This window comes from Toxotes jaculatrix, chromosome 11 (assembly GCF_017976425.1).
Source record: "Toxotes jaculatrix isolate fToxJac2 chromosome 11, fToxJac2.pri, whole genome shotgun sequence".
NCBI lineage: Eukaryota > Metazoa > Chordata > Actinopteri > Toxotidae > Toxotes > Toxotes jaculatrix.
In genome coordinates, this window is record NC_054404.1 from 6,736,837 (window position 1) to 6,754,372 (window position 17,536).

A 17,536-nucleotide genomic window follows, 5' to 3' on the forward strand; every position below is an offset into this window, starting at 1 on the left:
CCTTCTTATTTCTGAGGATTTTGTTTTTTTGCCCAGATTAGGGAGATTTGTCCTGACAGATTCAAAATCCCAAGCACATTCATATGCGTGCGTGTTTGCGAGTAGTTGTGCGAAGGCTGCTTTGTGCCCGCAAGACTTTACCAAGTAAAAGGAATCGGAGGCAAAAAAAGATGGAGCACTTGCACTGGGCCTTAGTCTCTAAGAAGATTAGACAGACTGAGAGAGAGTGAGTGCAACACATTTTAATTTGTCCCTTTGGCTGGTTGGGTAAGAACATAATGCCTTTGCCTGGGCCGGATGGAGGGATGGAGAGGCAGGGGAAAAGACAGAGGAGGAGCACGGGAGATTTGGAGGAAGAGGGAGGAATTGAGAGAAGTGGGGATTGAGAGGAAGGGATGGCGGTGGTGAGGGATAGGCAGAGAAAGGGATGAAGCCCATCTTTTCTTGACTTTCCCCTCCCTCTCACGGTATGATGGGCTCACATCAAAGAGGCCAGCGGGAATTGAGCGCTGTTGATCCCCGTTCAGATTAACTTCCTGGCAGATCGTTCTGTTTCTCTCTCTCTCTCTTTTCCCCCTCTGCCAGATTACCAGGAAGGGAGGGGGGTTTCTCAGTCCTAGTCTTATTCAGATTGTATCAAAGCCCCAAGAGATAGATGAAATCCTGATCACTGTTATTCCATGATAATAATCATCTAGTCACTCCACATATCAGGCTAAATCTTAGCTACATGAGCCTGCAGATCAATCTATGTCAGCCCTTATTTGACGGCTCACAGCCTATCTGTATATCTCTGGTGTCCTAAAAGTACAATAAATCTATAGTAATTCAGTGCATTACTAAACAGATGCTGCTGATATCATGTATGTGCAGTGATTAAGGGCTCGTCTCAGTGTTTCAGTTAATATTTAAATAACTTTCCAGCATAGTACATCATCCGCACAACACCCACATTAGTTTAGGAGATGTTCAGTGCAGCTGCAGTTTCATTAATACTGTTGTTTATCTACTCTCTGGTTTCTGTCCTTACAACTTCGTCTCTATTTTAATGTTTGCAGACCCCCGGGCTGAGGGCAAGGCCTGGACGCCTGCAGTGGTTTGCAGAGAAATGCATTTTTGCCAACCAGGTAACACATCCACCCACCCACACAGACAAACATCACAGGCTGAAATTATCAAGGCCACGAAGAAGAAAGCGAAAATGAAGTGAAAATACAAGAATTCCAGCTTTAATTAAATATTGTTGTGCTTGTGTGTATAGGTGGAGGCCTTGGAGCAGATGGTAGACATGACAGCCAAGCTGTTTGAGTGCGACAGAGATGAGATGTACAGTTACATCCTCCGTCTCTGCAGTAAGTGTCTTTCTTTCTTTCATTTGTTTGTTTGTTCTTCTATTTTCTTTCTCTCAGTTTGTGTGGATGCGTTTGACCTCCCATTTACCCCCAATCTTCTCGTGCTTTTGTGACTTCCCACCTCTGTGTGTGCTTCTGAGTGTACAGTGCCCCAGGCTCTGTGTGTGTGTGAGTGTGTTTGTATGAGTGTGTGTGTGAGACGGAGAATGGGATCAGTCAGAAGTAAGCAGAAGACATGGTGTGATTGCTGCAGTGGAGAACAGAGCAGATAACAGTTGTGATTGGAGTGTTAAAGCTGATTGTCAACCCATTACCCCCACTTCTCTGTGTGCACACGCATACACACACACACACACACACACACACACACACACACACACACACACACACACACACAGACCACTAGTTAGTGTGTTTCCTAAATTACGGCATAGTTGAGGGTCAGTCAGTTGATCAGATTAGTGCTTTGATTGACCTCTCTCAGCGTGGAGCACTTTGTCAAAAATTACTCTCTAGTACAGGCTGAGTGGTGAGCGACAACCTGTATGGACTGACTATACAACCACATGTCATGACTTTCAGAACAAATTACATAAGAACACACCTTTCCTCATTCCCACTCTGTTTCCTGTTGTTTTCAGAGGAGACAAACAACTGGGAGAAGGCAGAGGCTGTGTGGACGAAAATGCAGGAGGAGAACGTCATTCCCAGGGAGAGGACAATGCGTATACTGACAGACATCCTGAAGACTAATGGCCAGGAGGTGCCCTTTGAGGTGCCTGAGGTAAAACCCCATCTTTAGAATATGTACATCCCAATAATAACTCTCATTAGACAGATCTGTTATTCAGAAGAATAATTGCCAGGAGGTTCCTGGGAGGGGTGGGAGACCTCAAAGCAAAGCATAAGAACAGAACCGAAGGCCAGAAGATTCCCAAGAGATTCTCTAAAGGTGCCTGAGGTCAAACATAACACACAACCATGCATCACCGATGGTTAAACACACATTACAGTGGTGCCTGTGCATGAATTTGTGTCCTTAAATCTTGAATGAAATGTGGAGGAGGTACCCTTGAATATAGCCTGAAATTTTTAGTTGATCCACAGATAATTGTCAACAATTTTGATCATCTTTTAATATTTTAAGTCATTTATCAAGCAAAATGGCAAATATTCTCTGTTTCCAGTTTCTGAAACATGAGGATTTGCAGCTTTTCTTTGTTTGTTATATTATTGTAGATCAAACATCTCTTTTGTTTTGGAGCTTTCATTGTACAAAAAGCAATTTGTATTTCTCGCCTTGACCTCTGGGAACTTGTGATGGTCACTTCTCACTATTTTTTTTCCCTTCTCCATTCTCTACATTGATATTAGAGGTGTCCTTTCATAAATAAATACAAAAGATACTGCAGCTCATTTTCTGAAAAGCCACATAGAGTAATTTATCAAATCCCAATGGGAAATTGCACTATTACAGCAGCCAAGTTACACATGAACACAGAACAAACAACACAAGGACACACAGAGAGGTACTGTAGATAAGAAATAAAAAACATAAATAACTAAAAACCTGACTAGAAACGGTAATGAAACTAAACACAAGGATCCTGTCTTGTATTGATGTGGCAGAGTGCTCCATTGGCTTGGCATAAACGAGCAGAGCGTAGCCAAATATAAACTGAGGCTCACAGTGGTCTATTTTATTTTCATACTGGTGACACCACCAGTTCATTTTGCCTGAAAAAAAAAACTTTGCTTACTGAATAGATTAACCAAAGAGCAAATTGACCCCAAACTCTGATCATCAGAACTAACCCCAAAAACCCTCTGAAAACTCTTATCAGCTGCTCTCTCCATGCAGCCCCCCCTCGCTCCACTTTAAGCCTCTGTTCATTACATACAGAGGAAACAGGATTGAAGCTCTGATCTGAAGTGTGGTCAATCAGACCGGCTGGCTGGTGAAAGGAATTACAGCTTGATCTGTCTGTAAATCTGTAATGCCAGACTAATTTAGCCAGCAGCTAAATGCCACCATATGGCTGCCACTGGATGCTTGGTTATATACGTGCATGTGTGTTGACCCGTATGCCAGAAGACAAAATTAAAGGGAGGGAATCAGATTTTTTTTTTTTTTTTTTTTTTTTTTTTTTTTTTTTTAAAGATGAAAGGTTTTGCTTTAAAAGTTATAATTATCTGTTTCATCGTGTTGTGTTGCTTCATTCCTCCTCGCTGCATTTTTCTTCATCTTCGGTTTATACTTGTGAATGTGCTCCAGTGGCCCGAAGCATGATGAGACAGGAAGTGATTGCCGGTGCCTGGAGCGATGAACTTGGTGACCCCAGGGGCTTTTGACTTGACACCCCTTGCTCCGACACACATACTCTCTAACACACATACACTTTTCTTTTGCCCCTGGGGTGCCAGCCCTAATTTGCCCCTAGCCAATACAGCTTAACCCCCTCCTCTCACTGGTACATGGGTGACTGAGCATTAGGGGACCCTGCCCCGCCCGCCCACTGTTATTGCACTGTCATACACACACCAGCTCATTGGCAGCACACGGCTGAACATGTATACAGGCTTGAAAGCTGGGTGAAGCTATGTTTTGATGGAAACATCAGACTGAGTTTTATCACTGTTTTCTGTGTGTGTGTGTGTGTGTGTGTTTGTGATTTATAGACCTGGTATGAACACGATGCCACCACACAGGAGGTTCAGTCATCCCCCGTTACAACCCCCGCCACAGCTGAACATGGTACTGAATACCAGGCCCGAATCTTGGCCCTCTGTAAGAAGGGCAAAGCCAGAGGTAAGCAGCAGGAGGCCCTGGTATTATTGTCCCACATGATATAGAGCTGAATTAAACACATTAGAACCTGTCCAGCCTCTCACTCGTTTTCTTTTCCTTTTTCTCTCCTGCTCTCGTTCTCTTTCTACAGAAGCCTATGGGATGCTCAAGCAAGCTGATCAAATGGGTGTGGCATTAACCCCCGCCCCTTATGACCACCTGATCCGCACGCTGTTGGCTGCAGGAGACATTGAGGATGCCATGGTAGTCAAGGACATGTAGGTGCCTTAACATCTTATTCTGCAACAACATATGACATGATTTTGGTAAAACCTTGCAAAACAGAAAAAAAAAACATTTCTGTTAATTCCAAGTTTTGATTACAGGTATAAACTGTATATGTAAGTTTGAATTTTTTCCACCGGAGTATCAGGTGTGGCTCCCTGGGGAAACATGGGCAACTTCTCTCCTTCTGTTTGCTTTGATTTCTAACCGGGTGTTCAGTTTTATCAGATTTTATCTGGAGTAAGCCTATTTTGGTACCAAGTACCAGACATCCATCTCTTTTTTTAGTGCATTTAGTTGGTTCAGAACTGTTAGTATACGAGCATACTGTGAAATACTGAAAAAAAGAAAAAACAAATTCAACATGTAGCGTGGCTAATGCTCTGCTCCTTCCCCTGTCTCCTCAGTCTGTGGCACCAGGTCACCCCAGGCTAAAACTGCATCTCCTCACTAGACATGAGGATTATAAACTGATTGTGTGCTAACACGTTCGGCCCTGCAGGATATGAACAGTGGCTCTTACTAAGCCCCCAGGATACACACACACACATACACACAAACTAAGATGTACAGATTAATTTTGGATTTCTGGGAAGCGGGTGACTTTGCGCAAAAACATCAATCTCCTTCCAATTAGTAATGTATCGTGTTGTTGTGTTACGGGGCCATATCAGGGCTTGAGCCGAGAAACAAATGGACAGACAGAGGTATTAGAGATCTGGCTTTAGTCCACTGCTGATCTTTTCTGTTCTCTTTGTCTTTTTAGGTAATCTCCTCCTTTTCCCTTTTCTTAATCTCCTTTTGTTCCTTTCTTTTATATCACTTTCTTTTTGCAGAGGAAAAACACAGTTAAAAAAAATAAATACCCTGAAAGAAGAGATGCAGTTACTAATTTGCAGAGAAAGAAAAGCATGTAAAAACATCTATTACACTATCAGTCTCTTCCCTGTTTTCGTCTCTCCACATGGTTCTCTCTCCTATGTCATGAGAAATAATCATATCAATTTTAGACCCGTGTTTCAACAAGCGCGAGGCAATACAAGTGATAACCCATCTCCAGTCTCTGTTTGAATTGGTTTATGGCATCCCTGCCTGGATAAAAGCCCAGTTTATCTGCACTCTAAATGAAAAGTGAAATGAGCTGAGAGGAAAGTCGGTGAAAGATGGAAATGCGGAGGAAAGAAAGGAGATAAAAAGAGCTAAAAAGGAAAGGAGGAATGAACGACGGGAGGAGGGCGAGATTTAATCACGTACGAGGTTAATGAAGACGCTATAGGCATTAATTCTAAATGCGTGTGGAAGTGTGTGTTTGTTTTTGGGTAATCTGTACAGAATTGAGCAGCGGGGTGCTTATGGTGAGATTAAGGGATTGGGAGAGAGTGATGATGATGATGAGAGAGAGAGAGAGAGAGAGAGAGAGAGCAAGAGGTGGATGATGGATTCCTTGGCTAAAGCACAATACCCCTAGAAGGAGAAGGCGAGAGAGAGCGGCATGGAGTGTGTGTGTGTGTGTGTGTGTGTGTTGGGAAAGGTGAGTGAGAGACAGCCTCTAGAGATTTTCTCCCACCCGATAAGAATAATTCTGACCCCAAACCCCCACACCACCTGGTCTCCTCGGCAATCCGTCGGCAACCCTGTTACCACTCCAATCTCCGCCGTGACCCTGTCACAGCGGCTGCCGGGTGCTGTTTGGCCTGGTGTCGCCGTGGTGATAAGGATTGCCGGCCTGATGCTCAATTGAGCGGACGGATTAATCTGGTTGCAGGGCTATAATAATAAAAAAAAAAAAGGACGAGAGGCAAGCTTGATTGAGGTTTTAGTGGCAAAGAAATGAAAAGGAGGAGGGCTGAAAGGGATAGCAAACTGACGAGCAGACGGAGCGAGGGAGGGAGAATCAGGAGGAAGAAGTGCGGGAGAGCGGGAGCAGCTCTTGGAGGCCTCACCCTCCCACATAATACCACACACATATACAAACACATGAGAGCGAGCTCAGCAGGAAGGGGACATCATCATATACGGTGGCATCAATCAACTGTTTGATGTCTGTATTATTTTCAGGGTCACAGCAGGCACTTTACAAGAGGCTCAAGCTCGCTGTCAGTCACATTGGTTCTCATTGTCTATCTTTCAGCTCATGTGTTTATCCACTCGGTCTATGTGGAGTCTAATGCTTTTCTAAATGTGATGCCTTATAATGGACAGGCACAGAACTGTAAGACTGAGATGACACAGAGATATTAACTCAGTCGTAGATCATAAAGATTTGCTCTTAATGGTTCAGTATCAGCTTTAAAGTTAGAAATAATGGACTCCCTAATAGCTGTGTACAGTCCGCTCAGGTAAGAAGTTATATGTTGCACCCATCACTAAGACATGGATAAAATGTTCTATTATATCTGGATATCAAAATATAAATAAATAAATGACCCATCTCATATGGGATTACATGACATGTGATAATACCTCATAAAAATAAAGACTTCCAGGAGTTGGCCAGCTGCATACAATGTAATGCAAAGATTAAAAAAAAAAAAAAAAAAAACATCTTTTACACAAAAACAGAACTGACAAATTTCTAACATCTCGTGGTGTACATAGAATTTCTTTTTTTTTTTTCCTTGGACTCACACACTTTGATTAAAAACAGTCAAGAGATCAAACAAAAAATTCAAAACGAAAGTTATTTTCAAGAAATTGGCACAAATGAGAAGTACATACGTTCAAAGGTCTAAAAAAATGTTTTGTCCCTGTCTCTTTCAGTGCTTTGTCTCGTGTGCCAGGCTTCCAGCTGAGCAGTACTGCCACCACTTTGCTCATCATCACACTCAGCAGGAAAGACCAGGCCAAAGGTAAGAAACAGACGAGTGCGGTTAACACACATGTATACCCGTTTAACACGCACAAACTCATTGCTTGCCCTCCTCCACAGATGCTCTCGACAAACTGAAGTCTATGCTGCAGGCGGGCAACGTGCCCTCGCAGCTTGCCCTCACCAGACTGGTTCAGGCCCTGGGTAGGAGTGGCGACGTGGCGGGTGTCCAGGAAGTGGAGTCACTGATGAAGGGCCTTGGCACAAACTTCAACCTGTCCAGCATGTTGTTTATCAACAACACGGCCCTGGCACACATCAAGAAGTAGGGCTACAAAGCATATATGTGGCAATTTATACATTATGTTTCATGATCTAAGTATTGTAATTTCAATTCATGACACCATTTACAGTCCAGTGATAAGTCTTTTGTACGATCTGTGAACTCTGTTGGTACTAATGTTCAACACACTGAGATAAACAGTTTAATGCCAGCAGCAGAGTGTGACAAGAGCCAGGTTGACACACTCTTAAAGTAAAAGCTTACAGGGCGAGTGGAGCGTCAAGTACAAATAGGAAGCACAGGCGTAATAGGATTATTCATGGATTCCTTTTAATGTCATGAAATCACCCATCTTCCACTGCAGCTCCGTCGCCTCTCAAACAACAGAGAACAAAATCTAAAACACATTGTGCATCAAACTTTCATTGCCCTACTCGCCGCATTAGCGATGTCCCCCAACTCGGGCGGCAGCACCCCCATGCCAACTCGGAGGGACAGCAGGAAGTGAGGAATAGCAGGACGATCTCACGCCCGATTGGCCATCGCGGCGTGGGCCTGTCAGCTTGAACCCTGACCTGTGGGAGCTGTGCTCTGAGCGGCTCTGACACGTGCGTCCCCGCTGTATCTGAGTCAAGCTGACTGGTTAAGAGCCGGGGCGGAAAAGCAGGCAGGCCCGGAAAGCGGAGCGCCACATTTAGAGGGGCCCCCCGCTGAATTATTCAGACGGTCCCAGTCGTAACAATCAGCGCAGATATGTTCCCCCACCTCTGGACGCTCACACATATACATACACACCCCGTGTGTTAAATATTCATTACGACTGGTGACGGTGGGGAGGGAGCAGGGAGCGTAAAGTGTTAGTAGCGAGGTCGGGTTGCCAGAATGAGTTGTTTTAGATTTGTAGTGCTTTGGTGTGCAGGCTTTGTTTGCTTGTGCCAACCTCAGCAGAAAAAGATTTCACAGTATGAGTGAGCGCCAGTGGAGGAATGAGTTGGTCTGCGCTCAGTGGGAGGTTGTAAAGGACAAATAAATGAAACCAGTGTCATTTAATATTAAGTTACAGCATATGGGAGCAGTTTTTATTGTTCTTTAATCTGTGTGTGTGTTCCTCTCCCACGCGGTCAGTTCACACTTAGAAAGTTGAATCGTAGTTTAGCTGATTACTGATATGTTGAGAACTTCTTGTCTCAGAACAGGGTTTGTTTCTCAGATTTATCTGTTTAAAGATTGAGGTTTTTGGGTGTTGTTTTTTGATCTGCCATAAACTAACCCTCCCTCCCACTCACCAACTTTCACCACCCTCTCCAGTGGGGATTTAGACACGGCAGTAGAGGTGATGGAGTCAGTCTACACCAGTCCAGACAGCACGAACCCCAGCATGTCCTACGTCTTCAGAAGGGTCTTGGAAGATGGCAGTGACAAAGCCATAGACAAGTGTAAGACACACACTCACAATTCATACATGTATTTAGAAAGAAATACAAAAAAACGAGACCACAAGCAAAATTGCTGATTTGAAAACAAAAGAAAGAACAGATGTGCGTGTTGTGTTGCAGTGAGTGCTATGGCAGAGCGGCTAGCCAACCACTTTGCCTGCTACAGACCAGCTTCAGACCTCTTCCTCCAGCTGCTGGATATGGACAAAGTCGAGGACGCCAAGTTCATGCTGGCTGTGAGTATCAGTGTGTGGACGTGTGCGTTTGTGCCCAAAAGCTGTGTGAAGTATCACTGATGTATTTTTAGCTGTTCAAAGATGAGTTAGAGTTTGTGTATGAGGTTTTCCGATGTGTTCAGCTGTGGTCCACAGAGGCTTAGATGAGAAACATGTTATTAGTATTGGAGGGAAATAGACTAGCATTCATGCAGATGGATAAAGGTACATTACTTGCTGCTCTTTGTCACTTGTCTTCATCTCTATTTAAACATGAAATGAAGAAATCCATAGTTTTCCTATCACATGCAGTTAGGAGAGGAGTTAAGGAGACTGAAAGAACCTGAATGTCTCAGAATCAATCTGGATTTTTATCACAAAAAAGGTAAAAATACCAAATACATCCCTCTGCTATATTATAAAATGCAGTTGAATGCAATTCTCAGTTTCAGATGGCCAAGTGCAGTCTGCACACCACAAGCTGAGTTCTGTGAAATGTTTTTTTTTTTTTTTTTTTTAACTTTTTGCAACCACTTGCAAATAAATTTTAAATCATCTGGAGCATTTTTGTCCACATTTGAGTGTCTTGCACTTGGCTACGTTTTAAATTATTCTATCAAAGTAATTAAAATCTGAAAAAAAACAAAAAAAAATCAACAAGGGACCTGGTGATGAATTCAGTCCATCACAGCTCCCCGATGCATTCATCCAGTTGTCAGACCCCGGTGATGGCGGAGACGTTCTTCCGCCACAATCGCTGATTTATTTATCCAGCTTCACATTTATGTCAGGAAATGCTTGCCCACATAACACCACTGAGTCTGGTGGTCTGAGATTGGCCTCCTGCTCCTTCACTTATTTAACACAGTTCATGCATTGAGCCTGGGGACATGAATATGTAGAAGCTAGATTGGTGAGAGGCAGGAGGAAGGATGGAGAGGACGAGGCAGCAGAAGAGATCAAGACATTCTCAGAGACAGACTGACAGAAAGACATTACTCTCCATCTTCCTCCTCTCTAACGGTGATTATTTCTCTCCCACTTGCTGAGTGATTATCCCTCTCAGTCATTCAGTTGCATGTGTGACCAGAGAGCACGCTAATGAACACAGATATATTACTTACCGCCCACACTTTCTACACTTCATCACTATTTAAACATGACTACAGGAATCTGTGATTTTCAGGTCATGTTATGTCCCTGTCACACGATCTTAGCTGCTCCCGTTTCACTCTGATCTACATTCGTGGTTGTGGACACATTAAATTTATATTAAAATCCCATAAATCATGATTTTGGTGTAAAATAATGATCCTAATCAAATACATGTTGAACAAGCAGACAAAGGGCTTCTAATACAACCAACTCTGAGCAGTTACAGCAATGAAAACGCAACCAAAGGACAATAAAATTACAGTATTATATTCAGAAATATTGTTGTAATATGAGTTGAAATAACAAGTGTGTTTCCAAATTGTAACAATTCCTGAACAGAGGAATCGGGTCAGGATAGAAAGAAGTGGAGAAAGTGGGTACCCTGTCAACCCACCCAACCTAAAACGGGCTGGCTTGGTCTTTTTTTTTTTTTTTTTTAACCTTAAATTTATCAGGCGGATCTTCTTTATAACAACTTTGTGGTCTCTCCTGGACCAGATCACCACGGAGGGAAACTGGAGGACACAAAGAGAAATATAAACCACTGTAGATAGACTCAGACAGAGAGACGACGCGTGTCTGCTCCTCATCTCTCATCTTGAGTGATTATCCCTCTCAATCTTTAAACAGGGATGTCTGACTTGCATGCATGTTAATGAACAGATACATTACTTACTACTCTCATCCTCATCACTATTTAAACACAAACTATGGATTACAACATTTTTAAAGCTATAATATGCGTCTTGCATTGATATGTATCTCAACTGGGTTTGTTATTTTTCACTATGAGATAGAAGATGAAGATGTAGGAAACAAAGTCAGATTTCTTCTGTTATTGGGTTTAATTTTTGAGGAACAGAGACAGAGACAGCTTCATGACAGTTTATACCTCTGCTCCACTGATCTTACTTGAACTAAAGATTATTTTTTGATCACTGATACTGAACAGTATTGCAAGTTGTTCTGGAAATAAAAAAAAAACACCTGCCACTTGAAATATGAGAAACCCACTGCTAAATAATCTGGTAAATGACTAGAAAACAAGAATCCAGGAACAAAGGTTCATGGAGTTACAGGGACATCTCACAGCAAAGACTATTCCCAAACTTGTTCTCCCATTTGTCTTTGTCGTTAAAAGCGTCAAGTTTGTGAGTTTGATGCGACCCAGGCTTCACTTGTGTGCGCCTTCTTGTCCTTCATCGTGAACTTTTTTTTTTTTTCGTCTTTCCGACTCCCCTCCGGAGTTGCTCTTCCAGGGTCACTGGAGGGTAGTAGTCCGACTCCTCCATCCCATCGTAAGTGAAGCAGGACCAAAACTCTGAAAAGCTTTTAAGTAGGCGAGCAGACAATAATGGTGACAAGGCTATCAGGAGAGAAGGAGGTGAGGTCGGTGGGGAGCGAGCGGAGAACGAGAGGGATGAAGTTGGTCATTAAGAAGTGAAGCGGCGACGGAGGGAAAGCAGCGAGGCATCGCTCCACGCACTCGTCTACAACTGCTTATGTGCGTGTGAGAGCTGGGAGGGCTGAGGGAGGGGAGGGGGGGTTCATTGAGGAAACGGGGGGAGCATTCCCTGGGTATCCAGGGCTTTTAGGCAGTGTGTGTGAGGAGCAGGGGAGACGGTAGGCCTGCCCGGTTGCGGCGTCGCCTTTGGGAGTGGTCGGGGTAGTGAAGGGAGAGAGTGAGTGAGAGCACGGAGCAAAGTTGGGTGAAGTGGCAGAGTGTTGGTCTAATTGCCTGATTGTGCTAAAGCCATTCTGCCGCTTAGTGACTCTGTAAGAAGGCAGCTACCTCTGTGTGTGTGTGTGTGTGTGTGTGTGTGTCGCCCTGTTAAAAGCCTTACAGGCCGCTCGCTTTTAATTCTGTACGAGGCGGAGAAGCAGTGAAACGCGTTAGTTTACGACTGGCTAGTAATCGGACCTCATTGCTGCTCAGCCAGGAGAACACTCACACACACACACACACACACACTCTTAAAGCACAGCAACGTTAATGCATCTCTTGCACGCACACACACGCGTGTATTGTGCGTGTTCTCGCATGTTTTCATGATGAGCAGTCATGCACAGGTTAGACTTCTGTCAGTTTTCTTCTTAACATACATATATTTCTAAATTCTTGTCGTATTTGAATGTATTTAGTATTATTAAGGCGTAGTGCGCTGAATTTTTTTTTTTTCATCCGCTTCACTTTACGTAGTGTGAACATCGGCCGATTTATTGCGCGGTGTCTGCCCCAAAAATCCACTCATGGTCAGAGTATAGTTGGTTCAGAAGTCTGTTTCTGTTTCTCCTTTTTAAGTGGAATAGTGATCACGGGGAAAAAAAAGTTGAATGACACTCGGATTCATTTCTTCTTTCTCTTCCTCTTCCTCCCTCTCTCGTCTCTTTTACCTCCTCTCCTCCTTCACAAAGCGATTTAATCCTTAAAAGCTGTACGGGCGACAATCGTGCAATGAACAACTTGAGCTTAGGTTGTACTTATGTTTCCGCTGAGTACTAAATGTGGCCTTCAGTGTGACTAAGTGATGATAATTATGCTTTCTGATGTTACCAGCACTGTGCATTTAAATTCATAAAGAAACGACCAGTTATTAAATCCATAATTAGCCTTTAACCTGAGTGTAGGTGTTCATATGAACGCGTGGGTGTGCTGAATGTGTGTTTACAAGCTGTACCTATGTGAAGAGCATAAGTTGGAGAGTCTTTTTGATTTTTAAAAAAGGGAAAAAACATAATAATCCACCTCCCTCACACCCCCTTCCTCATGTTTTCCCTCACATTCTTCTTTTCTCCCTTTTTTCTTGCCGTAGCGCTGTAACGCCGTGGCTGAGCAGAAGGAGGTGCTGCTGTCCTTCTTGGCTAGAAAGGCTCAGAGTCCCGGACAGGTAAAAAAAAAAAAAAAAATCACAGGATGGGTTCCGTCTCTTTTGGAATCTACAATTATAAAGAATTCCATTTATTTTTTTGTATTTATTTACTTTTCCCATGATTCTTATAAGTAATAATAACATTGTACAGAGGTGTGGGAATGCCACATCATCACCAAGAAGGGTTCATAGGTTTCTACAATTGTATTTGTGTTTGAGTACCTGAGAAATGACGACCAAAAGCACACTTTTTGTGTAAGTAGATATAAACAGTAGATTCACTGTGGCTGCCGTGTGTAAATTTTAAATTCCCTTTTTAAAATTCCATAAACTAAATCCTTACCAAACAAATAAGTGCACAAGTGAAACCTCAGGATATAAATGCTGATTTTATAGCAAAAAAAAACAAAACAAACAACAACAACAAATTTTAATCTTCAGTTTTACTGTAAAGGCCACTTCAGCATCAGGACATCACATATGTAAATTTCTGTTTGTGTGTTTGTGTGCACAGGTGAGCAAGATCAAGGCCCTGATGAACCTGATTCCAGACTTCACAGAGAAGGAGGTGCTGTACCCGTACCTGATGAAATGTCACGGTAAGACTCTCACACACAAACACACACACACACACACACACACACACAGACATAGACACTTGCACAAAGCCTGGTTGGGTCTTGTGGAGCAGCAGTGCAGCGGGCGACTCGCTGGCCTGTGGCTAAGTCAACATTAGCAGACGCATTAACAATGCATCAGGTCAAGAGTGTGTGTGTGTGTGTGTGTGTGTGTGTGTGTGTGTGTGTGTGTGTGTACAGGCAGACATTCAGGGGTTAGAGGAACACATGTCCTCTAATGAGTTAGCTGTCCTGGCTAGCCTAGCGTGCTAATCGTAACACGGTCCACCACTCAGCGTTTCTTTTTGTCTTCCTACATTTTTTTTTCCTCCTCTCCATCACTTCTTGCCCTCTCCACCTTTTTACTCCCGTCTATCTTCTTGCTTTCACCTACACCCTCCCCTCCCCTCTCCTCTCCTCTCCTCCCATGTCCTCTATCCACCCCCTCCTTTCACCCTCTCACCCTTCCGTCTCCCCTCTTTCGTACCTTGTCACACCAGAGATGAGCAGACATGACTATTTAATCAGCATTAGCTTGCTGGTCGGTCACAGCAGCCATAGGGGACACAATTAGCGATGCTCTGCTCTCCTCTGTTCTCTGCCCCATTTGTTTTTTTGTTTTTTTTTTCTTTTCTCTTGTCTCTTTAACTTGCACTTTTCTTTTTTCTTTTGTCTTTTTTTTTTTGACAGTAGTGACCTTACTTCCCACTTTGGTCTCTTTCATACATTCCTGCTGTTTGAGGTTTAGAGACGATTACTTTTTATACAACTTATTTTTTTTCCACCTGCTGCTTGTTAAACACACCAGCAGCTTTTTTGACGTAATACTGGCAGAAGCATGGGTGCATCAGGTCATGGCACCAATCCACTGATGATCCTTTTTTTGTTTCTTACACAGACTTTTATTTGTTTATAAATGTGTACACTGAAATAAGAATTTGATGATGTTGTTGATATATTTTTTTTTTTTGGTCTCATGTTCTGACTTTTTCTCTCTCTTCCTTTCTCATCTGGCAGTTCTGGATAAGGACTTAGCGTCAGCCAAGACTCTGTATGAGCAGATGCAGAAGGAGGGGATGGTCGTAGATGAGCTGTCACTCAAACGGCTGGCTATGCTTTACCGCAGTGCAGGAGAGACGGTGCCCTTCCCTGAGCCCCCTGTGAGTCTCACACACCCACACGCACACACACACACACACACACACACTCACACTCACACACACCTGTCCATGCTGATCCAACCATGCAGACACGAACAACAGATTATGAACAGATCCGTGTCCAAATATGAGCACACACAACCCACAGCTCCTAACCAGTGCTGGCACTTGTCCGGCCGTCGTCCTAATGCGTGCCATTGTGTGTGTGCTGTGGTCTGTGTGTGTCATAGTAATGTGAAGGAGCAGTCTGCCCGCTCAGGGTAGTTCAGTATACACAGGCCCGCAGCTAACCTCCTGTGTGTTTACTTTGTGTGTGTGTGTGTGTGTGTGTGTGTGTGTGTGTCAGAAATTGTGCCCCACGGTCACAGAGTACATATATTGTGTAAGCGAGATGGTGTCACTGCAATAGCTGCTCTCTTTTTCTGGCTCCAAGTGTTTTTGAGCATTTCAGCACATTGCACATTTTGTAAGTTGATGTAGCACTATTTTTGGCTGAGGACGCACACACTCATATAAACAAAAACACACACACACACACATGCAGAGCCCTCTCAGCCCCAGCACTTTGATGTGCTGTCCCCTCGAGGCAGGTGTGGACTGAAGCCCCTCTTACTTTCCCATCACTCACCTGCGGTGCAAAGATAGAAGGAGAAAGAAGGATGAAGGTAGAGAAAGTGCTGCATTATTCACTGAATGTCAGGATAGTTAAGTGATTGCTGGTGTTTTTTTTTAAGCAGAGGAGAAGCAGAAGAGTTGCAAGGACAGGGAAAGGTGAACAGTCATGGTATTCAGAAGTTTCTAAAAAAAACATCTCAGGTAGAATCCCACCTCTCGTCGTTCTCCCTCCTCTCCATCCATCCATAGGGAGGTTGCGTATTTAGAATTATCTTTTGGAATGATATGCAGCTGTTAAGTTTTATAAATGTCTTTAAAAAAAACATAATTATTGCTTTGAACAGCACAGATGAAATTTCATTCGGCTCCGCTGTATTTTGGAGGCTGAAATCTCAGAGACGGACATTTGAAAATGTAGAGGAATAAAACCAAATCCAGAGAGGAAATGTTTTTGTAATTTGGGTGAACTGACCCTTTAAAGGTGTCTCAAAGCCACTCTCTCCTTCTATAGTGAGCATGGCTGTTTATCAGCATTAATTACTACATTAATAATCAAATGTACATTGTCAGGAGCTGGCATAATCTGCAGACCCCCCCCCCTCTCCCTTAAAAAAACACCCACCATAACACTTTGGATGGATCAAAACACCGATTAATTAGCTGGGAACAGAGGCAGAGAGCGAAAGTGTGTGTTCGGGGAGTGTGCTACAAATCCCTTATTTATGTATTAATGGGGATTTAAAGATGAAACGAGACAACCTGGTTGGAGAGTGGAGACTATTTAGACAGACCCAGGAGGGCTCCACCGCTGCTTACTTTTGGAGAGGGGTGAGATAGAGAGACACACACACACACCCCCACACACACACACAAACACCTTCCACCCTCAGTGAGGCAGGTGAACATTTACGCTGTTTGTTTGGAATATGTTTGAGGCTAAGTCCTTTCTCTTTGTTTCTCTTTTCAGGAGTCCTTTAAGGTTTATGCAGAGAAGCTGAAATTGAGAGCAGCCAAAGCTCAAGCGACAGAAGAGGAATAAAGACTCATCCTCCTCTTCCTCTTTCCTCCATCCAGATCCCAGGTTTTCTTCCTTTGTCTCCATCTTTTTTTTTCCCTTTTTTTATACAAGTTGTTTGAGCTGATATTTGAGGATTCTGTGTTATAACTGTTGGGTGTTAAACTCTGTCCGCTGTGAAATTGATAATGTTGGTGATAATGTTGCGAATGTACAGAAGTATTTATGCTAATAAATGAAGTTAGGAATCCACATTCTGTGTTTGGGTCTTTATGTGGTTTAAATGTTATTTATTCACTTGTGCTTTTTTTTCAGGGCAGCAGGTAAAACACAGGTTTTAGCACAGTTAATTACACTTGTGCTTTTCCTGCTATGACACTGCACAACTGCCACGTCTTTCCTTTGTGCTTTAGGTTGTGGAAAAGCACATTCAAAAATCAAGCTTTTTTTCAGACACATACTTACTTTTTTACTCAAAACCTGCTCAGAATCAGTATGAAGCATGGATTTGGGCTTATTTCAGCTTTGAAAAAGGGCCATGTGAAGTTGAAATGTCTTCCTTTTCTCAGAGAATTATGTGGTATATCCTGTTACACTATGGAATTATAAATAAAAAAAGGAATAACAAAACATCCTCACCCTCCATTTTTGATTAGATTTAAACTAGTTGTCCTCTGAAAGCATCTGGGACAGATGCAAAAGATTACTTTAGCTTTAGCATAGATTTTTGTGTATACACCTAACCCAACATCTTATCTCTTCTGTCCTTTCACCTGCACCAACCGTCCTCCTCTGCTTGGCTCTAAACTCTTTCTGCTCTCAAATACTCGCCTCAGCTATTCCTGTTTCATGTAACACAAGCTGTTCTTGACCCTGACTAAGGCAGGCCTTAGATAACACACGCTGGTTGTTTCCCAAGAAGATTGTGCATTAGTT

The 17,536-nt window shown here is 43.1% G+C and overlaps 1 protein-coding gene across 1 annotated transcript in view; it reads left to right on the forward strand.

Annotated features, from left to right (window-relative positions):
• Positions 1–16,868, forward strand: part of lrpprc (leucine-rich pentatricopeptide repeat containing) — a 50,125-nt gene extending 33,257 nt beyond the window's left edge. The window contains exons 26-38 of the mRNA XM_041049959.1: positions 1,059–1,127; positions 1,262–1,352; positions 1,994–2,136; positions 4,032–4,161; positions 4,292–4,418; positions 7,186–7,274; positions 7,355–7,559; positions 8,826–8,953; positions 9,074–9,189; positions 13,137–13,211; positions 13,708–13,792; positions 14,828–14,970; positions 16,553–16,868. Of these exons, the coding sequence (XP_040905893.1) occupies positions 1,059–1,127; positions 1,262–1,352; positions 1,994–2,136; positions 4,032–4,161; positions 4,292–4,418; positions 7,186–7,274; positions 7,355–7,559; positions 8,826–8,953; positions 9,074–9,189; positions 13,137–13,211; positions 13,708–13,792; positions 14,828–14,970; positions 16,553–16,624 (1,473 nt within the window). The 3' untranslated portion in view covers positions 16,625–16,868. The remainder of the gene's footprint in view (positions 1–1,058; positions 1,128–1,261; positions 1,353–1,993; positions 2,137–4,031; positions 4,162–4,291; positions 4,419–7,185; positions 7,275–7,354; positions 7,560–8,825; positions 8,954–9,073; positions 9,190–13,136; positions 13,212–13,707; positions 13,793–14,827; positions 14,971–16,552) is intronic.
• Positions 16,869–17,536: the final 668 nt, after the last annotated feature.